The 25,916-nt window shown below is 41.5% G+C and overlaps 1 protein-coding gene across 1 annotated transcript in view; it reads left to right on the top strand.

The window, feature by feature from the left end:
* The first annotated feature begins 2,769 nt into the window (after positions 1–2,769).
* The window catches only part of LOC138954306 (uncharacterized), a 28,852-nt gene continuing 5,705 nt past the window's right edge, over positions 2,770–25,916 (top strand). The window contains exons 1-4 of the mRNA XM_070326183.1: positions 2,770–2,883; positions 18,208–18,278; positions 21,108–21,267; positions 23,255–23,371. Coding sequence (XP_070182284.1) covers positions 18,248–18,278; positions 21,108–21,267; positions 23,255–23,371 — 308 coding nt within the window. The 5' untranslated portion in view covers positions 2,770–2,883; positions 18,208–18,247. The remainder of the gene's footprint in view (positions 2,884–18,207; positions 18,279–21,107; positions 21,268–23,254; positions 23,372–25,916) is intronic.

The following is a 25,916-nucleotide window of genomic DNA, read 5'->3' on the forward strand; positions in this document are numbered from 1 at the left end:
CAGTCTGCTTTTATACCCGGCCCTCGGCCTTAAAGTTGGATTTTTAAAGCCATACCGGGCTATAGCGTCTACCTGTTCTGTTGGTATTAGGTGTGCGGTGCACAGCTCCCCCCACCAGGTGGAGCAGTAGCCCTTCGCTCCCGGCGGGGCGAAGCTGGCGGTCGCGCACACCAGGGTAAAGGGTGTTAGTGTTGGATTTTTTTTTTTTTTTAATTTTTCTTAAAGCCATACGGCTATACAGTCTACCGACAGACTGTTTACTTTAGTTTGATTGGAGATACATTTTATGACACTCAGGACTATGGTTTAAAAACAGTACGCCGTATCAGAGTGATATATAAATATAGCATACATTCCTGACATGACTCCACCCTAATTCTGCGTGCTGGTGCAGGCATGGTGAAGGTGTGAGATTGTGTTGTTTTATGTAGCGGTCAAGTGTTGGGAATATTGTTCTGATTTCTTCACAGTCACTGAAAATGTGTTCAAATGAGATATTCGTACCACACTCACACACCTCATGAGGACTCTGGCTTTTATAGCTAACGGGGCTTCCTCCCACGTCACCCTAGCAGGACCAATGAGAATCTCGCTCTGGCAGCGCGGGAGCAAAAGGGAGGGGAGGTGGAGGGCTCCGAGCCTGCTGCAGGCATGGGAATTGTCCGCCGAATGGCGGATTTCCGCCGAATTTTTTTTTTGTTCCGCCGAAAATGCAAAAGTGTCCGCCGAAAAAATAAAGGGGGGAGGCACACAAAAAAAGCACCGGTTACTTTGGCCTTTGCGCAAAAGCCCGCGAAAACTTTCCGTACTTTGTTCACGCACTGCTACCGCCCGCCTCAGTTATTGAACTATTATGTTTGAAAGTAAACCAGATTGCACAGATTGTGTTACAAGTTACATTTTCCTGTTTGTCTCAACAGATAAATTTTTTTACAAATTTAAACCATATATAATACATGTAAGCAACATTTGGTACATTTTTGTACTAAAAACTCTGATTCTAAAAACAGAATTTAATGGCAAACTTGGAGCTCAGATGACACCAGATTGCACCATCTGGGTTCTTTGGAGAAAAAAAAATTCCGGGGGGGCATGCCCCCGGACCCCCCTAGTAAGGCTAGGCGCTTCGCGCCGTCGACTTGACGCTTCGCGTCTTCAGTTATAAATTTTCCGCCTTTTTTACAATTTTCAATTCCCATGCCTGCTGCTGCCAGCCTCCTTACAAACTGAAGTTAAATTCCTCAAATATACACAAAAGTTCTTCTTGTAAGAAAACCCACATGAAAAATGATGTACAAACATATGTCATTAAATGACAAACCTTACAACGTATCCGTAGATACCAAACACTTGTAGGTAGACAAAAACGCAGACGAACTGCAAAACTTCCAATTACACTGTCTCTCAGTTAAAGACTGAGCAATTATGTTACACACAAAAATACTTCTTCTTTATTATACAAAACGTACGCTAGACGTTCGTATCAGACGGCAAATCCATGCCCATAAAAACCCCACAGAAACGCTGCGTGCTCAAAGCAACAACGGCCCTTGCCATATTAACAAAAACGTCGGCACACACCGGTTTCATCCGTCTTTATACATTCGCATTAGCCACATATATGATTAACATAGCGCCTACATTCTACTGAATAAATGGATACATGTATGGAATATACGAATAAAAGAAATACTGAGGAAAATAATGGCAAAATAAAATAGCCTGGAGAGAGAGAGAGAGAGAGAGAGGGGGGATATGCGTTTGTGAGTATAGCAGGAGGAAACGTCAAGCCTAGTAATCAACAAACTAAAGAATGGGGTGCATGGAAAACGACTGAAAGAGAGGGTAAGAAGAGCACGCCCCTCTTCACTAAACCTTCATAAAAACTGACCGTAAAACTTAACAAAGATGGTCCTACAACAAAAAGGGACGTTATGTGTTGTATCCAAAAACGATGTGATTTAAACATTACAAGAAAAAAGGTAGGGCAAAGAAGATCCTAAAATCTCCAACACGAATCATTTCCAAAAGCTACTTGGGGGCGGGTAAAGTCCAGTTGCGGGAGGGGAGGGGGGGACTAGAACAAAGGCCCCTCTGTGGTCAGTCGGCTTCCTAGGGCCAGCCACGCTCGCCTCAGCAACACATGTGAAAGTAATTAACTCGCTCGGTACCGGAGTTTTGCTAAGGAATAGAGTAAAACTCAGGTTTGGCTGCACAAAAGTTGTCGGCTTAAAATGACCTACTTTCTCTGCTCAACGCACGGGCTATTCGTACTATATCTCCTCTTGTACACTTACAAGGCTCCTATGGGGAAAATAAGAGATACCAACAAAAAATGTGTGTGCACTGCACTTCAAGTTTCTCCACTGACACACACACACACACTGCACACACACCGACACAGTGACACTCACACACACACACACACAGTCACCACACACACACACACACACAAACACACACACACGGCACACAGTGACACCCACACAGGCTCAGCCACGAACAGAAGAGAGCGTTTTGGCGGGTTATAAGGCGGATGAAAGCGAAAGTAAAAGTTAAAAAAACCGGAAGTGAGCCGTGTATGTCGCAACTGAACCTTCAATTGTAAATAATTACTATCGCGTTACTATTGTTACGGTCAGATGTCAGAAATCAACATCACTTACTAGTATAACCTGCTTGTGTTTAATTTAAGTTTTGAGCGACACCGATCGATTTCCATTCTGAACCATCGCTATCGGAAGTCACGTTTCTTCGATCTCTACAGAAGTTGTTTGAGCGAAGTAAGGCATGGCCGGAGATAGGAGTAATTGACGAGTACGTACACTATTTCTTCAGCTGTGGCACTGCGGGCATTCTATGCTGCAGAGCACACAAATAAAGGTGAGCAAATTAAATTATTTAATTATGTGTGGCAATTTCGTTTAAATTAAAACTGAAAGGTTTTGCATGAGCAGCCTAAATTCGCACAAGTTGATGCTATCTGTGCTACTTCTTCTTCTTCTTCTTCTTCTTCTTAATTTCTTGAGAGCAACTAGCCTCATTTGGTTGGTGCGCCTAATTTCCCTAGTGCGAAAGATAAAGTGGATAGTGTTCCTGTGGAAATAATAACATGGGAGGGTTGGTAGACAAGCTTGCTTTACGTGATTTGCCCTGGCGCCCAATTTCGGGCCCGGCTGAGGGGCTGGCCTACCAGTACCACTGCAGTGCTACCTATTATCCAGGCATCTTAGCCACTTTAGTGAAGGGAACGTTGAAGTGACAATGACTAGGTTTAAAATGTCCCTTATCAGAAAGTTCAACCTCAGTCCTTTGATGTTTATTGAACACATTTTCATATAAAGTTGGCGCTTCATACGGAAACATGGCTTTGAAATAGCCTTGACCCACAAGTCAGCAGCGAATGTGATAAACGGGTTATCTCCCCTGAAAAGCGAAGCAAGCTTCGAAGATGGTGACGATGGAAAAGAGAAGAACTGTGAGCGAACTGCGAAAGGTGTGTGTGGGTGTGTGTGTGTGATGTGTGTCAGTGTGTGTGTATATGCGCGTGCTGTGTGTGATGTGTGTCAGTGTGTGTGTATGCGCGTGCTGTGTGTGTGTGTGGCTGTGCTTGCATGAGCTTGTGTGTGTGTGTGTGTGAGAGAGAGACAGAGAGCGATAGTGAGAGTAGGGTATGGTTGTTGGTGAAAGTTGAGTTGGACGCTGGGGTTGGGCGGGTGTGTGTGTCAGAGAGGGTTGTGTGTGTGTGTGTGTGGGGGGGGTGGACTGCGTGTGTGTGTTTATTTGTGTGTGTGAGGGTTTGTGTGTGTGTGTGTGGGGGGGGGGTTGACTGCGTGTGTGGGTTTATTTGTGTGTGTGAGGGTTGTGTGTGTGTGTGGGACTGCGTGTGTGTGTTTATTTGTGTGTGGTGTGTGTGTGCCTTTCGCCTTGTATTGAGGAAATTAAACTGCGTTTGCGTATTATGTGTGTGTTTGCAAGCGTGCGTGTATGTTAGACATATCTCAGTAGGTGTGTGTATGTGCGCGTACGTACAATGTGTGTGCGTGCGCGTGTGTGTTTGTGTATGTATGTATGTATGTATGTATGTATGTATGTGTGTGTGTGTGTGTGTGTGTGTGTGTGTGTGAGAGATAAACAAACTATCAAGAACAAAACAAAACTGAACAAACGAAATGTTTTCCCCCCAACTCTGATTATTGCTTGTTTCGGAGACGACTGTGATTTTGACTTTTTGAGTAAGCCTACACGAACACACAAGCTCAATACAGCCGGCAACAAGTTCGCCGGTCGGGGCAGTGAAATACTATTTCAAATAGATCTATTTCACTAAGAATGTCAATGGATATAGGGCAACATACTTATTTTTTAAATCAGTGATTGATTAGATCGTCATATTTTTGTGACACTGAGACCAAACCATCAAAAAATTAGCAATAGGCCTTGAATCAAAGTCGTGCGAGATCTGACCTTGCTGCAAATGTACGTGTACGACTTGATTGTGTTGACGTTCAACTGGTAAGCTGGGCGATTGCAGGCTTTTATCCAGCGAAGGCAGCGATCTAGATGGTACAGATGCTTTCCCGGTTTCACAAATGGGATGAATTTCACGCCAACACAGCGTTCAGGATACCTATCATCCGTTTTACATTGTCCCCAAGCACAGCGCTTGTTAGGCGGCATTTGTGTGTGTTTGCTTCCTAAAACAAGGGAAGTAACTCCCAGAGCCTCGATATGTGGATATGGTTAATTGACCCTAATCCTTCTTTGGGCTCTGTAAATGTCGTTTGGGGCTTATGGTTGTAAACTGGTATCTACTGGTCACCCCAATGTATAAACTGAAAACTCTTTCTGCACCAGAACACGCAGAAAGGATTGTATCTGCCTGATGTCTGATGCTTTTCAAAATCCCCAACCACTAACACCTTCAAAACGGACTTTACCTGACACTGTTGTTTTTCCCTATATAATCCTTACTATTTTTCCGAGACGTCGTCGTGTTGTGTATTTAGCTTGCCACAACCTCATACATGGTCCTAAAAGTTCAAGTTGAAGAAAATACTAAAGATAAATGAACAAGCTGACGCAGTGTCATTCGCACCGTGAATCCCCCCATGGGAACATACTAAAGTCTGGTTCCAAATAGGCTCAATTTCCTTCTATTTCTTTGTATTTCTCCCTCGTAGGGGTGGGAGTGTTCAAACCAAAGGCACCTTTAAACCAAAACTCATATCACACATCTTACTTCTTCTTCTTCTTGGCGTTCGCAGAGGTTACACAATCAGTCCAGCACTGGTGATAAATGTTGTCGTTTTCTCCAACTCCTGTCGACTGCCGTATAGTTTGGTCTGCAAGGGAGTTGGTGACGGCCACACTTCTTTTCGTTCCTCATCTAGTAAGGGACATCGCTGTAAGATGTGTTCCGCTGTTTGGTCCTCTTGACCGCAGGCACAGGTTGGTGATGGCGCCAGCTTGAACTTTCGGTTCATGTGAGCATTGAGCCTGTTGTGGCCAGTACGCAGCCTGATGAGGTTGACTTGCTGCTCTCTGGACATTGTGTGGTAGTCATCTCTGTTTGTCCTTGGCCTCATCAATGCCTTGATGATTGTCTTCTGCTCACTAAAGCTGACACTGTTTTCAGGACACATCTTACAATACTAAGACACTCAGCAGTGAAAGGGTGTCTGCTGGTAAAAAATTACAAACAATCCTAAAAGTACTTCACTACTAAACGTGCTTTTAAAAAGAGCCGTTATTTTTCCCTCTATAATCAGTATTGTCAGGCATGGGAATTGTCCGCCGAACGGCGGATTTCCGCCGAAATTTTTGTTTGTTCCGCCGGAAAAGCAAAAGTGTCCGCCGAAAAAATAAAGGGGGGAGGCACACAAAAAAAAGCACCGGTTACTTTTGCTTTAGCGCAAAAGCCCGCGAAAACTTTGTTCACGCACTGCTACCGCCCGCCTAAGTTACTTGAACTTTGAGTGAAACAGCTCGCTGTTGATTCGCGGGCACGCTATAGGATTCGCGGGCACGCAACAGCATTGAAGTGATTGAACGCAGTGTACCAGTGAAAATGTCGATCGCGCGTGTTGTATAACGTGGTCAAAGATTCGATGACACTGGATGCGCGAACAAATGGAAATGGGAGTGGGTGTCGGCTGTTGTGGAAGTGAATTGAGACAAACAGCGCGTCGGCACCCGATTTAGAAAAATTGATGTCCGTGGTTCAGCATGTGCATCGTCTGCAACACCTACTAACTGTTACTGACCATCTCCGCAGGAAGAAGCACATTGAAACGTGCTCTTCTCTGAAGAACAATCAACGTTTGCCAGGTGGGTTTTTTTCTGCTCAAGTAAGGCACAGTGCTCCTGAATTGTTGGATTTTCCTTCGATTTTATACGGCAGAAGAAGAACAGATTTTGGCTCAAGTCAAGCGAAGAACACCGCTTACAAGTTACATTTTCCTGTTTGTCTCAACAGATCAATTTTTTAACAAATTTCAACCATAAATATACATGTATATATTTTTTTTCTTCAAAAAATCAAAAATTGGTACTAAAAACTCTGATTCTAAAAACAGAATTTAATGGCAAACTTGGAGCTCAGATGACACCAGATTGCACCATCTGGGTTCTTTGGAGAAAAACATTTCCGGGGGGACATGCCCCCGGACCCCCCTAGTAAGGCTAGGCGTTTCGCGCCGTCGACTTGACGCTTCGCGTCTTCAGTTAAAAATGTTCAGCCTTTTTTACAATTTTCAATTCCCATGCCTGATTGTGTTTTCTGCGAACATGTAGTCTATTTAGATGGTTGTCATGTGCACATGAGTTGCTAAAGCGTTTTCAGTTGGGCCATATGTCGAAAAGCAAAGAATTAGCCATTTGAAAACCATCAGAACTGTCACACAAAAATAACATTTACCTATCTCACCAACTGACCAAACATAGGGCGTTTCCTTATGTATTCTGTATTGTCGTGTTTTTTGTAGCATACTTGTGAAACCAGCCACCACTGTTGTAAATGATACTTTAAAGAGCATTATTTCATTTTTACAGTTGAAGGACAACCTGGACTGCCGTATATTACAGCTGTTTTACAATCAGCCAAAATTTTCTTAACAAACGTATGTTTAAGAACAACTCCCATAGTGAAATTGAAGGAAAACAAAGTGAAAACCCCCCTGCCATAGAGGAGCTAAAGAATCAACAATAAACGACTGCATGGATAGCTTGATGCACGAATGCATTGCGGACATGTTTGTCTCCAACCAAGAGAAAGTTCCAAAAAATCCCTTTTGTGCTTCTTATTATACAGTGACGTCAAAGACAGCCTTTTCTGCTGTTCATACATTCAGGGGTTATGGTTACACTAAACGACGTAGTTGTAGCCATACTGCCATCCAGATTTATTTTTTCCTTGCGAGCAGTCACAGGGTGTTTGTGCTGTCTGCCAACCGTCAGACGACCCCGCCCAAGTCTGTTAAGGGACCGTTTGACCGTTATAGAACGCGTCTTTTTGATTTTTTAGCACATTTGGAAACGGTTGATTTTTATCCCTACCATTGTTTCCAAACATTATATAGGAATGTTTTGTGAACAACGGATAATAGCCGCTACTCGCATGTGTAGCAAAAGTGAGCGTACATACTCACCCTGGTCGTACAGCCGTTGTCCGTTGCCCGTCTTCATCTGTCTGTACAAATCATTACCTTTGGATTTTTCTCGAACGCTATGAAGTGAAGAAACACCAAATGTTGCAAAATGTTGTATGACCCCAAGAGCTCAAAAAAGATACTTGAGAACCTTGACCTTACCTTAAGGTCAAGGTCACAGGGAGAATGAATGTGGTCTAAAAACTGCAAAATTTCACATTGTGCCAGTTTTCTGGAAAACAAATTAAAAACAGCGGGCTTAGTTTTGTATGGTATACAAGAAAAAGAAAGCCTTATCTTCTGATACCATTTTGGTTGACCTCGCTTCAATGTCAAGGTCACAGGAGTCCTTCAAAGTTGAATTGTATACATGTTTTGAAGTGACCTTGACCCTGAACTATGAAAAAAATCTTTCAAACTTCATAATTGTGTGGGGCACATGTTATATACTGATATTGAGCCACATTTAGTCACATATCATCAAGGTCAAGGTCACTTTGCCCCTTATGAAATGTGACTGAAACGGGCAATTGAATCACTAAAAGTGACAATGTCTCTTTGTAGAAAGTGCCAATAAGTATGTTTATGCTTCCTATGTCTTGAATTGATAGCCTTGTGATGTGTGACCTTTGATGATCTTGACCTTGGCCAAAGGTCATGTGTAATTTGGTAGGAAAAATCTGTAAACCAGTTCTAATAGTGTACAATGTCCTTGCCAGCTTCAGTTGTTAGACCTTCACCTTCAAGGTCACCTGAAGGTCAAGGTCACTTTAAGACAAAGGTCAAACATGAGAGTCGCATGGGCTTTGCTTTGTTAAGATATTTTACCAAGACACATGGATTTCTTTACCCGGCTTGGTCACATTTTTCATAGGGGTCAATGTGACCTTGACCCTAACGATATGTGACCAGATGTGGCTCACTATGAAATTCTAACAAACGCCCCACTCAGTGTTTAAGTTTGTAAGAGATATCGTCCATAGTAAAGTTAAAGGGGCAAGCTCACATCAAAATATGTCTAACTTTGAAGGGCTCCTCTGACCTTGACATTGAAGCGAGGTCAACCAAAATGGTATCAGAAGATAAGGCTTTCTTTTTCTTGTATACCATACAAAACTAAGCCCGCTGTTTTTAATTTGTTTTCCAGAAAACTGGCACAATGTGAAATTTTGCAGTTTTTAGACCACATTAATTCTCCCTGTGACCTTGACCTTATGGTAAGGTCAAGGTTCTCAAGTATCTTTTTTGAGCTCTTGGGGTCATACAACATTTTGCAACATTTGGTGTTTCTTCACTTCATAGCATTGGAGAAATATCCAAAGGTAATGTTCAGTACAGACAGATAAAGACGGGCAACAGACAACGGCTGGACGACCAGGGTGAGTATGTACGCTCACTTTTGCTACACATGCGAGTAGCGGCTATTATCCGTTGTTCACAAAACATTCCTATATAATGTTTGGAAACAATGGTAGGGATAAAAATCAACCGTTTCCAACTGTGCCAAAAAATCAAAAAGACGCGTTCTATAACGGTCAAACGGTCCCTTAACAGACTTGGGCGGGGTCGTCTAACGGTTGGCAGACAGCACAAACACCCTGTGACTGCTCGCAAGGAAAAAATAAATCTGGATGGCAGTATGGCTACAACTACGTCGTTTAGTGTAACCATAACCCCTGAATGTATGAACAGCAGAAAAGGCTGTCTTTGACGTCACTGTATAATAAGAAGCACAAAAGGGATTTTTTGGAACTTTCTCTTGGTTGGAGACAAACATGTCCGCAATGCATTCGTGCATCAAGCTATCCATGCAGTCGTTTATTGTTGATTCTTTAGCTCCTCTATGGCAGGGGGATTTTCACTTTGTTTTCCTTCAATTTCACTATGGGAGTTGTTCTTAACATACGTTTGTTAAGAAAATTTTGGCTGATTGTAAAACAGCTGTAATATACGGCAGTCCAGGTTGTCCTTCAACTGTAAAAATGAAATAATGCTCTTTAAAGTATCATTTACAACAGTGGTGGCTGTTTTCACAAGTATGCTACAAAAAACACGACAATACATAATACATAAGGAAAAGACCTAGTTGGTGAGATAGGTAAATGTTATTTTTGTGTGACAGTTCTGATGGTTTTCAAAGGGCTAATTCTTTGCTTTACGACATATGCCCAACTGAAAACGCTTTAGCAACTCAAGTGCACACGACAACCATCTAAATAGACTACATGTTCGCAGAAAACACAATACTGAATATAGAGGGAAAAATAACGGCTCTTTTTAAAAGCACTTTTAGTAGTGAAGTACTTTTAGGATTGTTTGGAATTTTTTACCAGCAGACACCCTTTCACTGCTGAGTGTTTTAGTATTGTAAGATGTGTGATTTGAATTTTGGTTTAAAGGTGCCTTTGGTTTGAACACCCCTACCCCTACGAGGCAGAAATACAAAGAAATAGAAGGAAATTGAGCCTATTTGGAACCAGACTTTAGTATGTTCCCATGGGGGGATTCACGGTGCGAATGACACTGTGTCAGCTTGTTCATTTATCTTTAGTATTTTCTTCAGCTTGAACTTTTAGGACCATGTATGAGGTTGTGGCAAGCTAAATACACAACACGACGACGTCTCGGAAAAATAGTAAGGATTATATAGGGAAAAACAACAGTGTCAGTTAATGTCCGTTTTGAAGGTGTTAGTGGTTGGGGATTTTGAAAAGCATCAGACATCAGGCAGATACAATCCTTTCTGCGTGTTCTGGTGCAGAAAGAGTTTTCAGTTTATACATTGGGGTGACCAGTAGATACCGTTTTACAACCATAGCCCCAAATGACATTTACAGAGCCCAAAGAAGGATTAGGGTCAATTTCAAAGCCACTTTTCCATTTGAAGCGCCAACTTTATATGAAAATGTGTTTAATAAACATCAAAGGACTGAGGTTGAACTTTCTGATAAGGGACATTTTAAACCTAGTCATTGTCACTTCAACGTTGTTCTCTTATTTGCTTGGATCACTAGTGCAGAGGGGGGCGATGCTTTACCACGTGCACCGGGAATGGGCTTTTTGGACGTAACGTGCATGGGAATGGGGAAATTGTTGGATCACCGTGCATGGCACTTTTGGCCTCAACGTACACGTGCACAGACCCCCCCCATGGTGACCCTCAGTGCAGCAACCGGGCCCTGACGAAAACAATACAACCAAAACGGAGAAAGAGCGATAGAATCTACCTTTATCACTGCTGATGGATAGAGAGGGGGGGGGGGGGTCTATTACGGAGGGAGGGGGGGTGGTGGAGAGGGGGCGAATCTAGTGGGGAGGGGAGGCGGGGAGGGGGAGCAGGCATGGATCGAGTGGGTTTCGACAGGGGATGCCTATGGGCTCGCCCCTCGGAGCCAGGCCTCAACGATGGTTCTGAAGTCCTGGGGGGAGTCTGCCTCACAGCCTCTTGGGGGATCCCGTTATTCCAGAGGTGGATCGCAGACGGAAAGAACGACGTTCTGTGGGAGTCAGTGCGGGATTGGGGGACCTGTATACTATAGTCTGGTTGTGTGCCCCCTGGTGGATCTTGGGACCGATGTCAGTGTGCCTTCCCTTGGGGCTACCTCGACCAGTCCACCCATGATTTTGTACATCATGGTGGCCTCGGTCACGGTGTGTGCCGTTGTATGAGGGGGTCCAGCTGGAGCCTGGAGACGGGTTCCGTTGCGCTAATGGTGGGTTTGAAGTCGCGCAGGATTATCCTTGCGGAGCGTAGCTGCGTCATCTCCAGGCTGTCGGACAGGCCCTTCTGACGTGGGCCTCAGACTGGGGAAGCATACTCCAAGACCGGTCTCACCAGCCCCTGATTGTAGCAGGTGGTTTGAACAGGATGGAGGCAGCCCCTGAGGTTTCGGTAAACAAAGGCACTGGGTTTTTTTGCCTTTGCTGTGGTGGCCTGAATGTGCGCTCCCCAGTGCATGTCTTTCGTGAGCTCCACGCCAAGGTACTTGGCCTTGTCCACCTTCTGCAGTGTTTCCCCATGAAGGGTGTAGTTGGTGCAGACCGGTTTCCTCTTGCGGGTGACTGATAGGACGTTTTTCTGTTTTCTGATGGTCCTTGGAAGAGAGCGAACTTGCAGCTAGGATGCGAAGGAGATAATTTAGAATCTTGATGTTAGACATAGATGGCCAAGAATCTGTCAAGGAGTCCAAAAAGTGTTACAATTTTTAGACTTTTTTAAACCTCCTTAAATTTACATGAATAAACATCTCGGTATTCCTGTCCTTCAATTGCAGCATTTTATTTTCCAGTCAAGTGTTCGGTTTATCAAATATTTGCAGATAAAGCACAAATGACTGTATGTTACATTTACACCATAACATAATTTCAAGGTGCTGTCATTTTCTTAGGTTCAGCTTTAGGCAACTGTTTCACTATCCAATGGCTTGATGGCTGAATGTAGAGTTGATCTGTACTAATTAAAGCAACACTTGAAAAAAGTTTCTCCTGTCTCAATATAAGCAAAATCATTTATCCGTTAGTTACTTTACACCAAAGCCCAGAATCAAAGTTACAATTCAACATTTACCTATTTACACTGTTTTTAAAACAATGAAATTCTCTATGGAAGTGCAGAAAAGGTTCCAGTAAATTTTCATGTCATTTGTTTTGCAAACCTTAACCTCAATCATCAGGTTATTACTTAATTTGAAAAAAGCACGGTCAGCGGTGTAGAAATTATTATCAAATCACCCTCTTTAAATATTTTTACACTATTTTGGTCTGCAGTTTTTTGAGTTACAAACAAGAAATCATAACAAATCCTTTTCACGATAGAATAGTCAGGTTGGTACTCCACTACGGTACCAAATGTTAATTTTACCCATGATCTGTACGTTACTTTACACCAAACAGCAAGTACAAGGTACTACATTTACATTTAATGGACTATGCTCACCTCAGTTAAACAGTATTTCTAACTTGTTTGTTCTAAGCTACCTGTCTAAAGTCAAAATAAAGGGTTAAATTAATGGTTGTGCCTTTTTGGTTGTGTGTACATCTTTACACAAAAGGATGGTGTAAAGTAACATACAGAAGGCTCCGAAGATCTGCAGGTCCATTTGAAGGGTAATTTATCTTTTATTTAGCTCATAAACCCTCAACAGACTGTTATGTGCTGTTTTTAGCATTATTATGTGCTGCATATGGTCTCAGTAAAAAAACAAGGTGATGTATGTTACATTTACACCAAAATGTCCCAACAGTGGTCCTTCTGAGGTAAATTTTGTCATTCAGTGTGCTTGTTTTCATGTTGAAACAAAGGTTTGGTCTTGCTGGTTGTTCTTTAAGCAATGATAAGTTATCTTCTGTCTCTAAAACAAATTCATTGTCATTTTCAAGTATTCTCAGTATGACATTGTACGTTACATTTACACCCTTGTCAGATGGCCTCACTTAAGTCTCTCTACAAGCCAACAGGTGCAAGCACTAGGAATCCTGTGACCATAGTTTAACTACCAGGTGTCTGAGGTATAAGAAAACACACACTTTTGTGTATTATGGCATTATTTAAAGACTGTGACAAAACTTGTTTGGGCAAGTAGATACAATTTCTTAATTTATTTCATTTACACCAAACGCATATTTTTAACTTAGAAGTACAATTAAATTACATCCAACACAACTTTTTCGCTCAATTTAAAAATAAATACAATCATCCTACCTAATGACTTTCCTCTGCAATGATTTTCAAGTAAGTTTGACCAGAAAATTTTTTTTAAGATAGTTTCCCTTTTTGACTCACATGCGAAGCAAAAGTGAGTCTATGTACTCACCCGAGTCGTCCGGACGTCCGTCCGGAAAACTTTAACGTTGGATATTTCTTGGACACTATTCAGTCTATCAGTACCAAATTTGGCAAGATGGTGTATGATGACAAGGCCCCAAAAAACATACATAGCATCTTGACCTTGCTTCAAGGTCAAGGTCGCAGGGGCCATAAATGTTGCCTAAAAAACAGCTATTTTTCACATTTTTCCCATTTTCTCTGAAGTTTTTGAGATTCAATACCTCACCTATATATGATATATAGGGCAAAGTAAGCCCCATCTTTTGATACCAGTTTGGTTTACCTTGCTTCAAGGTCAAGGTCACAGGAGCTCTTCAAAGTTGGATTGTATACATATTTTGAAGTGACCTTGACCCTGAACTATGGAAGATAACTGTTTCAAACTTAAAAATTATGTGGGGCACATGTTATGCTTTCATCATGAGACACATTTGGTCACATATGATCAAGGTCAAGGTCACTTTGACCCTTATGAAATGTGACCACAATAAGGTAGTGAACCACTAAAAGTGACCATATCTCATGGTAGAAAGAGCCAATAAGCACCATTGTACTTCCTATGTCTTGAATTAACAGCTTTGTGTTGCATGACCTTGGATGACCTTGACCTTGGATCAAGGTCACATGTATTTTGGTAGGAAAAATGTGTAAAGCAGTTCTTAGTGTATGATGTCATTGCTAGGTTTAGTTATTTGACCTGTAAAGGTCAAGGTCAAGCATGTGAGTCGTATGGGCTTTGCCCTTCTTGTTTCATGATTATTTACACCAAATGTAACGTACTGACCAGCTAAAAAAGAACGTTCAAAATCCAAAACCTATGTTCAGATCAAACTTTCATTAATCTAACATATGTTTCTCCATCCATTTCTGGACCTATTAAAAATTAGATTGAGATGATACCCTTATCAGTAACTTGGTTATTCAATGCCCAATGTACCATGCGTTTCGCGTAACGCCTTGTGTGCCCAAAAAGGTGCTTTTTTTCTTGAACAAAGTCAATTTTCTCAGCATCCAGACGACTGACAGACATAAATTTGGTATGGATAGAATCTGCATGAGGAATACTTCATAACTGTATTGTTTATATTGTAGTCATTTAAAAACAGAATAAAATACAAAGTAATAAAAGTATCCAGAACAGGATTTTTGCATTTGGACACCTTGACAGATTCCTGACCTATATGTGTGTTTAAGCAGGCACTTCCAAAGTGCTATTATAAGGTAATTCCAAGGGAATTTCATATTAAAAAAATGTAGTCCGTCTTATCCCCCACTCGATCCCCCCCCCTCCCAAAACACACCATATTCCTTCTGTTATTATCTCTGTAAGAACCCTCCCTCTACCTTCTCGTTCTCTCTCTTTTCACCATAGCTTAATTTGTTCTTTTCTGTCTTCATCTCTTTCCTGTCTGTTGCTGCTGCTTATCCTCTCCATTTACGTCTCACCTGGATCATTCCTCCTCCTTTCCCCGACATACCCCATGTGCAATAATTGTTCCACATCCTCAAAATATTTAGTGGCATATTTTGCTATTCAGATAGACACGTGGCGGAATTGGGGGGTTGTGATGGGATAGAACCCTATTTCAGCGATTTTTCATGCTTCTAGTTCTATGGAACTGGTTCAATATTGTTTATACATGTCTTTACAACAACAAAACTACAACTTGTACAAGTGCACAGTTCCGGTTTCTCCCGCAGTGGGGCACTGCGGTTATGAAATTAAAGGCCCCTCCTGTTTTTGGAACCGCAGGAGCTTTCTAGTTTGCTGTTAGGTAGATTTTTGGTTCCTCTTTCCTGTCATGCTCTCTTTTTCTTCATGAATTCTTTTCTTTTTTCTGCCTTCTTGCTCATTCACCTGTATTTTTTCCAAAAATCTCTTCTCTTGCCGCTTGTCTCGCGATTCATGTATAGTTTAATCTGTTAGTGTTCTGATGTAAGTCCAGCAGTAGATAGGTTAAGCCTATTTTAACATACTGGAAACTGGTAATCTTCCAGTAGGTATTAATTTAGTTTTACTAAAGCCTACTGGGACACAAGTAATGGGTTAGTGCATTTGTAAACAGGAATCGCTTGACAAGTGGCCCCCTTCATCCCCCCCTTCCTCGTCCTGATATGGCTCTGCGTAGTCGGCTGGACGTTAAGCAACAAATAAACAAACAAAGTTCCGGTTTCACACAAACAGACAGTCTTTCCAGCGTTATCCTTCAATCAAAGATATTCAATTCTTCTTTCCAATGCTTGCCAACTCTAAAGATGATAATGAGCTACCCTAATTGGCCTATTTATCCAAGGAAACATTATAACATAATTTATGTCCTTGAACACAACAAAATCTTCAAACTGAAAAAGTGTCGAGCGCCGAAAGCCAAGTCAGTCATTCGAAATGGAGAAACAAATCACAAAAAGATTAGGTTTTTTGCTCTTCAGTCTTCTCATCGTCAGTTTTTGTGTGTTTTTTACAGGCAAAAACTCTCAAACTTTATGTTGTGTTGAGTACGAATACCGCTGCCTTGTTTGGTCCCAAAAGGGCAGAGAAGTGTGTATGCGCAATAAACATACGCAAAAAAAGTGTGTCTGCTCTTGTCAGAAAACAGTCGCATTGAAGTAATAAAAAACGCTCGCGCTGGACCCGAGTACTCTTCAGACTGGCTCGCTCCCCCAGTATGAAAGTTTTTGTCTTGTGCACGTTTAAGATCAAGTGATTGCTCTGTGTGAATTACAGGCATTCCCTTTGCTATATAACTACATTGCATGCGAGCCGAGGATGTGCGTGGTGACTGGCCTTTCTCTTTTATTTGATCACAGTGAAAAATATACTGCCGACCCTCTTCATAACTGGTGAACTGGTGGCCCACGAAGTTCTTTTACTGTCCTGGCTCGCGGATTCTTGCATTTATCACGCCCCAGGTAGTTTTACCAAATTCTTTAATGTAAAGTGAAGGTAAAAGACTGAAACATATGTAAACAAAAGAAACCATAAGAAAAAATACAAATTAATATGAAAAGGAAACAAAACACAAAATTGCGACCTCTAAACCACCGCAGTCGCGACCGAACAACCAACGCTTGGTAGAAAATGGGGTACACGAAAAATCACATTATTCAAACACACAACGCACAAAGCCTGGCAAATCGTCTCGCATGCCCACAACCTGACCTACAAAAATCCTCTGCGTGCGTGTGATCTTCTTCTGTCTTCTTCTGCGTTCGTGGGCTGAAACTCCCACGTACACTCGTGTGTTTTTTGCACGAGTGGGATTTAACGTGTATGACCGTTTTTACCCCCGCCATTTAGGCAGCCATACGCCGCTTTCGGAGGAAGCATGCTGGGTATTTTCGTGTTTCTATAACCCACCAAACTTTGACATGGTTTACAGGATCTTTTCCGTGCGCACTTGGTCTTGTGCTTGCGTGTACACACGAAGGGGGATAAGCCACTTAGCAGGTCTGCACATAAGTTGACCTGGGAGATCGGAAAAATCTCCACACTTAACCCACCAGGCGGCCGCGGCCGGGATTCGAACCCTCGACCTTCCGATTAAGAGGCTGACGTCTTACCACCCCGCCACAGCGCCTGTCCGTGCGTGTGATGATGCGGGAAATAACTAGCGCGCTGGCTGGCTATTCTATCAGGCTGCGTGTTGCCTGCCTGTGTGAATTCGTCCCACCGCCAAGTCGTTTTTGTGGTTTATTTCGCATTTAGGTCCCAGGTAACATTATGAAGTTTTAATACGATCAATCGGACCTATTATCAAGTTAGTGTATCAACTTTTGAACGAACTGCGCCCAGTAGCTTCCCAGCAATAAGCTGTTAAGTGGAGAAAGACACACACACACACACACACAATTAAAGTCTGCTGAGCCCATTGTACTAGCGTACTCGGGGAAAACTTACATTTTGTAGGTTCTTAACTCTATACCAAGTTCAGAATAGCAGTATAAACGCTATTGTGTTTTCTGTGTAAGGTCCAATATTTTGACCCAAACAAATACAATATCTATGCCTAGTCAGAAAAACTCGAACAACTATCATACTATTATTATAATTATGTATTATACAGTAAAATCTCCAACTGATTACTTTGAAAAAGTCTGGAAAAATCGGTCGTAAAAAGGAGGGGTCTTTATTTGGAATGTGTGGGTAGAATTTTGTTCTAGGGGAGGCAACTTCTTTTTGAATGTTTTCTGTAAGCAGCTTTGTCCGCTTTCCAAACTGTTCGGAATAGACTCTTGATCTTTGATTATTGACTGTATCTGGTTTGTTTTTTCAACTCCCAGACTTGTTTGTGATTCTGTTTGAAGTCACCACCTCTCAAAGATTTAGAATGAAATTGAACTAAGACTGAACACTTTGACAGACAACACCTCACAAACTCAAGTCAAGAAAAGTATTGTAAATGTTCATTCAGGATAATTCATTCACTCAGTAGTCGAGCACACAATCCACAGAATACATACACTAACAAACACAATGAACAAGCCAAAAAGAATGCTAGCGGGTCTGTAAGCAGAGCAGCATCCAATCTTGCATTATTGAGTTGTTTGCGGTCCTTCAATTGTGAAAGCAAATTGTGAAACAGGGACAGCTGCTGGTCACTTAATTTGCACGCACTACTGACTGCTTTTGTTTGGTTGTTTCGTTTATGGGCTGACACTCCCAGGGCTCTTACTTTTACTTACTTTTAATGCTTTTCAGCATACATTTTAATTCGTCTTCTGTCTTTCTAGGAAGATAATTTTTCGACCCACCTGTAAACAAGAATAGCAGATGATGGACTCCGAGAACAGGCCTAGCCAAGGTTGGTAATACATATATACTGTCTTTGTTTTAAACACAATTTTATTCAGACTTGTACATACAGTATAAAACACAGAAATGAGAAACTTACATGGTCTCTTTAACATTATGTGGCGGGATAAGACCCGCACGAAATGAACATATATGGCCATATAAGAGACATAATTATAAGAAACCTATAAGTTTCTTATAAGAAACATATAAGTTTCATATATGACAAGTAAAAAAACTGTGTATGTCAGTTATAGGAATAGGTTTCTTATAAGTCTCTTATATGAAAAAGACCCCAATTCATATATCTATATTATATATATACGACTAGTGTCTGTCTGTCTGTCTGTCTGTCTGTTCGCGATGCACGGCCAAAGTTCTCGGTGGATCTTTTTCAAATTTGGACACCGTATTCAGCTACACCCCGGACACTACCTCATCGATGAGATATTTCAACACGTGCCCTCAGCGCGCAGCGCTGTGCGCGCTGAACCGATTTTTGTTTTTGTTTTTTGTTGTTGTCGGGATCCACTACCAGTAACTCTTCCTTATCTTCTCCAGTGTTTTCAGCCGCGATTATCTCCCTTCCTCCATGTGGCGTCAATCCATATTCCCGTTACTACGTTACTATTTTTAGAAGGTCACTGCACGTTACTATTTTTAGAAGGTCTCCAGTGTTTTGCGCGTTTATCTCCTTTCCTTCGTGCGACGGCGAAGCCGGCGTACACCCGGCAAAGCCGGGTCACAGGCGCAGCCTGGTATTCGGCTCTACTTCTTCCCGGCGAAGCCGGTACCCGGTGAAGCGGGAATCATCTAGTGAATCATATATGAGAACCTGCACTTCCCGAAACCTATAGTTTTCTTATATGTTTCTTATATGAATCAGAATTTAGGACTTAGAAAATGTTTGGATCATGCTGAATAACTGGTAATACTGGCTTTCATATATGTTTCACTAGATGAATACCCGCTTCGCCGGGTAACCGGCTTCGCCCGGAAGAAGTAGAGCCACGGTGATTGGCGCACCGTACGCCGGAGCCGGGAAGAAGTAGAGGAATACCCTGCTTCGCCGGGATGAAAGCGTTGTGGACAGTGACCTTCTAAAAATAGTAACGGGAATATGGATGAAAGCGTTGTGGACAGTGACCTTCTAAAAATAGTAACGGGAATATGGATTGACGCCACACGAAGGAAGGTAGATAAACACAAAACACTGGAGAAGATAAGGAAGAGTGAGTGGGAATGGATCTGGGAAGATGAACAGAAAAACCAAAATCCGTTCAGCGCTGCGCGCTGAGAGCATGTGTTGAAAATTCTCATCGACCAGGTTGTGTCCGGGGTCTACCTGAATATGCCCACCAAATTTGAAGCAGATCCATCGAGAACTTTGGCCGTGCATCGCGAACACACATACAGACAGACACAAGCCGTATATCATATATAGATAGATATATGAACAGGAAGTTGATGGTTTGCCTTGAGCATTATCTCCCCCTGATAGAACGGCCATGTTGGATGGAATTCAAACTTCTTTGTGACAGCAGCTCTGTAAATGTTAAGCAGAAAATCAGTGAAAGAGCAGGACTTAAATGCAGAATTCTTACAGAAATGATTTGACTTGATGTATGAACATGTGAAGAGAATGTTTTTATCATGCTGATGTTTTTGGGTCAACAGCTTGACAGGTTTGTGTTTTTATTGAAAATCCAATTTCCCTCCATTACTGTATTGTTTTTGCTCTAGTTCTGGTTCTGCCTGCATGGTGATCAGTGATCTTAATGAGATCTGTTTTTTTTTCCTCAAACTGAAAAAAAATTCAGTAAAGATATATCCAGATAAGGTATTTTACCGTTGGATTCATTATAATTCAAAGTCAAGACAGTTTAGTTGGGTTAAGCAGGTCATTTTTGCTGTTATTTCCCTTGTAAACACAAATGTAGGTCAAGGTCGTGTGTTTAGTATGAGACCTGTAAGTGTCATATATGAGGCATATAAGGGAAATGTAGGTTTCATATAAGATTCTTATAAGTTTCATATATATATGAACATTTCATATAAGAGACCTATAGGTTTCATATAGGAGAATATAAGGTTCACATAAGAGACCTATATATATGAGTTCAGGTTATAGGTTTCATATTTGATTCATATAAGTTTCTAATAAGAATTTACCTCATTTGCATTTAAAATACCTATAAGCCACATATATGATTCTGTCATATAAGAATCTTATATGAAATGGGGTCCAATTTCTTATAAGTTCATTTCGTACGGGGAATGACAAAAATACCATAAACTACCAGTATCGAATAAACGCCCAACCCCAACTTTGGGCCGAAAACTGTGCCTAGGGCATACTTACCTAGTAAGCGCCATGCACCCACCATTTCTGGATTAATGATGTCACTCATACACTATGTCCACCCCTGGGGTATAAGTCAAGTAAAGTGTGCCTTTGATCGTGGTGACATAGGAGTACTGTACTCCAGTCTTGCTAAAGTGAAACTGAATTCAGCAGTTTACTGCAGTCTTGCATATAAGGGCACAAGATTGAGTGTGATGTCTTTTCCACCAGGAAATCCAACCATTCCCTGTATACAGGAAAAGCACCCACAGGAAGTCCACCTACAGGAAATGCACCCAGTTTGGGTCGAATTAGACCCCCTTCTGAGGATGAAAGTCGCTTGTTCATTTCAATGCTTGTTATTCTCTCAGGTGCCAGGAGAAAAGGTTCCGTACAACTCTCGCTTACTCTATTACACATGTCGTATGCATTAAGAGCGATTACTTCCCTTTGGTTATTTGATATTTGTTATCCTTTAAAATGTCTTCATTGCAGATGAATCCAGGCCAGGGAGAGTGCCTTCTAAAGGTCCGGGGCAGCCAGCATTCGACATTACCGAAGAAATGCTGTTTAAGTTTCTAAAGGACGGATTAACAGTGGCACAAATGGCATGTGAGCTGCATGTGAGCAAGAGTACCATAAAACGAAGACTGAGGTCAGTATTAGCTTTAATGCTCGTCGTTAGTTTGAGGTATTTTTTTTCACTAAAAAACAACAAAGAAACAAGTCGCGTAAGGCGAAATTACTACATTTAGTCAAGCTGTGAAACTCACAGAATGAAACTGAACGCACTGCATCTTTTTTTTACAATGACCATAGTCCGCCGCTTGTGCAAAACGGAGTGAAACTGACGAGCCTGTTCAGCGCGGTAGTGGTTTCGCTGTGCTGCATAGCACGCTTTTCTATATCTCTATTCTTTTTAACTTTCTGAGCGAGTTTTTAATCCAAACATATCAAATCTATATGTTTTTTGGAATCAGGAACCGGCAAGGAATAAGATGAAATTGTTTTTAAATCAATTTCGGAAATTTAATTTTGATAATAATTTTTATATTTTTAATTTTCAGAGCTTGTCTTTAATCCAAATATAAGATATTTACAGTAGTACCTGCCATATCCGGTCACCCATTAGTCATTGCAAAGGTGACCGCAAATATCAGGTGGCCGTTCATTACAGGCCCCCTCCTCCTCCAAAAAACCCCCAAAAACACGATCAAGTTTTCATGAAGAAAAGAAAGCGATCATCCACGAGCCGCCGATTCATTGTCTCTGTTAGTTTTGCTTTCGTTTATACATCTTAATTATTTGCGTGTTTAACTCGATCGTCCTGGCTAAGCTATTGTTTCGTATGTTTCTATGTGTGTTGTTTGGATTATTATATATGTATTTGAGTGTCAGATAAACAAGTGTTTCAAACTCACATCAGCTGTGATCGATCCGGAAGTGACTGCCGTAAATGTACATGTATGCGCATGTCTGTATTTACAGTTTGCGCATGCGTAAGTATTCATGTTGTCTGCTCGTGCTGTGCCGTCTGTGCACACAACACACACACACACACACACCACACACCGTCACACACACACACAGCTTTATTAACAGGCGATACATGTGTTAACAGTTATAGAAAGTGGACAGGTGCTGATTTCTAACGGCCAGATAGCAGGTGGGAGGTGGGTGGGCTGGGAGAGCCACAGGCGCTCGCCCGCGAAAGTGACAAGTGGCCGTTAAGTGGCCGCTCCTGTCGAGTAAGAGGGGCACCTTAGGGCAAAAATCAGTGACCGTTGACCGCGTCAGACAGGTTAACGGCCATTAAGAGTCAATTATAGAAGGAAAACTCATTAGTCATGGGAAAGCTGGCCGCTCCGGGCAGGTTCACGCCCACGAAAGGGCCGGAAATGGAAGGGACTACTGTAATAAAAAAAATAATTTTAATTACAAGTTTCCGATTTTTAATGACCAAACTCACTCATTAGTTTTTAAGCCACCAAGCTGAAATGCAATACCAAACCCCGGCCTTCGTCGAAGATTGCTTTGCCAAAATTTCAATCAATTTAATTGAAAAATGAGGGTGTGACAGTACCGCCTCAACTTTTACAAAAAGCCGGATATGACGTCATCAAAGGTATTTATCGAAAAAATGAAAAAACGTCCGGGGATATCATACCCAGGAACTCTCATGTCAAATTTCATAAAGATCGGTCCAGTAGTTTAGTCTGAATCGCTCTACACACACACACAGACACACACACACACACACACATACACCACGACCCTCGTCTCGATTCCCCCCTCTATGTTAAAACATTTAGTCAAAACTTGACTAAATGTAAAAAGAGATGTTGAGATACGTGGCCTTGGATTTAAATTTAAAGAAAAGAAAAGAAAACAGTGAAAACAATATGATAATGTGTAATAAATCACTTAGTTCACAAAAGATAGAACAGAAATAACAAGGTAATGTAAGATTATCAAAGTGAGTGAAATGCAGGCTTTGAAGTGCTTCACTTGTAACATGTGAAAATTACAGTCAATGATTTAATTTGAAACAGATTTCAATATATGAAATATACTTGACGCACCAAAATTTAATGTCTCATAATTCCTTTAGAGTGTGTTCATTTTACTTTTTGTGTGTGCAGTGTGTTCAACATTTCCACCCGTAAACCTCCCACTGATACCAGCAAAGAAGTAGATGACAGTTGCTCAGTTGATGCGTCAGGTCCTTGTGATGCAGAGGAAGGAATGCTGAACATAAAGTAAGGCTCATAATCTGAAATGTAACCCTTTTCCTCCTCAGAGAATCATGCTGTCTCCTTTACAGTTCTGAGATTTAACTGAATGCTCTAATGAAGCAATTTAGGCGTCTTTATTTACATATTATGCCATCTTTTGGCAGGAAACGGGGGATAGCGATTTTCCTGATTGATTAATGTGGTTGTTACTGGATCTACACATGGATTATCCAGCAGGCGATATTTGGTACTCTGGCAGGCATTGGGAGCTGTTCTAAGTATAGCTCTAAAGCCAGTTCATAAAAGCACCAAAGATTTCTTAGCGAACAGTGTTGGACAAAATGTTTGCATGGTCATGCATTTATTTGCAAACACTGTACTGTGAATATTTGTTGTCGAATGTCACATATTTGTTCTGTCTGGTTAAAATCGAATTAGCAAGGGCGTAAATTGTGATTAAAAAAAGTCTGACACGATGAAAGAGAAATGGTAAATGTTGGCACACAGTTCCAGCATCTGTGATTAGCTCTAGATACAAAAGCCTTGTGTAACAGGGTGATGCAGAAGTCCCACTTTCACAGCAGCTCCTCTGCACAGACGGAGTTGTCTGCCAGCCTTGGGCGTGAGCTATTTAAAGTAGCTCTTGCTTCTCATAGGTTGATAGACAGCACACCCGTGAGATGCTAAGAGCTGTTTGTGATAGGGTCCGGCTGCTGGTGTCTCCTGAAATGCTTTTGCGAAATTCACATAGCAGATTTCCATAGGGGTATTAACTTAGCCTGAACTGACACTCCTGTTTGACTGGCTTTGCCTCCAAACATGATTCCAGTGTTTCACACACTTGGTTACACACGTAAGAGAGGTTAGCAGAGGCATTATAAATGAAGAGAAGATGAACAAGTCGCGTAAGGCGAAAATACAACATTTAGTCAAGCTCAGTCGAACTCACAGAATGAAACTGAACGCAAAGCATTTTTTCCGCAAGACCGTACACTCGTAGCATCGTCTGTCCACCGCTCGTGGCAAAGGCAGTGAAATTAACAATACAGAAAAGCGCGGTAGCGGTTGCACTGAGGAGGATAGCCCGCTTTTCTATATCTCTATTCTTTTTAACTCTCTGAACGTGTTTTTAATCCAAACATATCATATCTATATGTTTTTGGAATCAGGAACGGACAAGGAATAAGATGAAATTGTTTTTAAATCGATTTCGGAAATTTAATTTTAATCATAATTTTTATATTTTTAATTTTCAGAGCTTGTTTTTAATCCGAATATAACATAATTATATGTTTTTGGAATCAGAAAATGATGAAGAATACGATAAACGTAATTTTAGATCGTTTTATAAAAAAATAATTTTAATTACAATTTTCAGATTTTTAATGACCAAAGTCATTAATTAAATTTTAAGCCTCCAAGCTGAAATGCAATACCAAAGTCCGGCCTTCGTCAAAGATTGCTTTGCCAAAATTTCAATCAATTTTATTGAAAAATGAGGGTGTGACAGTGCCGCCTCAACTTTTACAAAATGCCGGATATGACGTCATCAAAGACATTTATGGAAAAAAAGAAAAAAATGTCTGGAGATATTATACCCAGGAACTCTCATGAAACATTTCATAAAGATCGGTCCAGTAGTTTTCTCTGAATCGCTCTTCACACACACACACACAGACACCCGTCGCGATATAACCTTCGTAATTGCAAACGACGTTAAACACAAAATAAAGAAAGAAACACACACACACACACACACACACACACACATACACCCTGACCCTCGTCTCGATTCCCCCCTCTATGTTAAAACATCAAGTCAAAACTTGACTAAATGTAATACAGTGGAACCCCTCACAAGGACCCCCCTCTCTAACGACTACCCCGCCACAACAACCCTTTTTTTTTGTAACCGATGTGTTTCCTTATACAGTTGTCACCAGTGTAGCGACCACCCCGCTCTAACGTCTAAGGACCGACCTAACAGCTTGTGTAACGACTTTGTCAGACAAAGCCAAGACTCTCAGTCAGCTTAACGCATCACTGACAAACCGGTTATAACCAGTTATAACCGTCTCGCGTAAGCAAAGGCACTAAACCACTCAGAGGTGCAGAGGTGTGATGGTTGGGTGGGCTGAGTAAACATCACAAACCAATCATCGAGAAAACAAACTCACGTGACCAACATACACCGTTCAACTCAGTCAGAATAGACAGTCTTTGGACAGAAGAGCAGTGGAGATCGACATGGCGTCTACAAATAAAATAAAATATTTCACTCTCGAAAATCGAGTGAATGTTGTGAGACACAAAAAGGGAGAAACTGCCATCGCGATTGCAAAAAGTCTTGATGTTGGAAAATCGCAAATTCAAAGAATTATCCAAGACTAAGAAAACATTCTGAAAAGGTGGGAAAGTGGTGACAATGCCGATCGAATGCGATCAAAGCGGCAGAAGACAACATACTCTGACGTAAATGAAAAGGTTTGGGATTGGTTCCTGGCTGCCAGAAAAAAGAATTTTCCGATCTGCGTGTGCGGCGAGATCAAAGGCAGGTCCATTGTGATAG

This window comes from Littorina saxatilis, unplaced genomic scaffold (assembly GCF_037325665.1).
Source record: "Littorina saxatilis isolate snail1 unplaced genomic scaffold, US_GU_Lsax_2.0 scaffold_229, whole genome shotgun sequence".
Classification (NCBI taxonomy): domain Eukaryota; kingdom Metazoa; phylum Mollusca; class Gastropoda; order Littorinimorpha; family Littorinidae; genus Littorina; species Littorina saxatilis.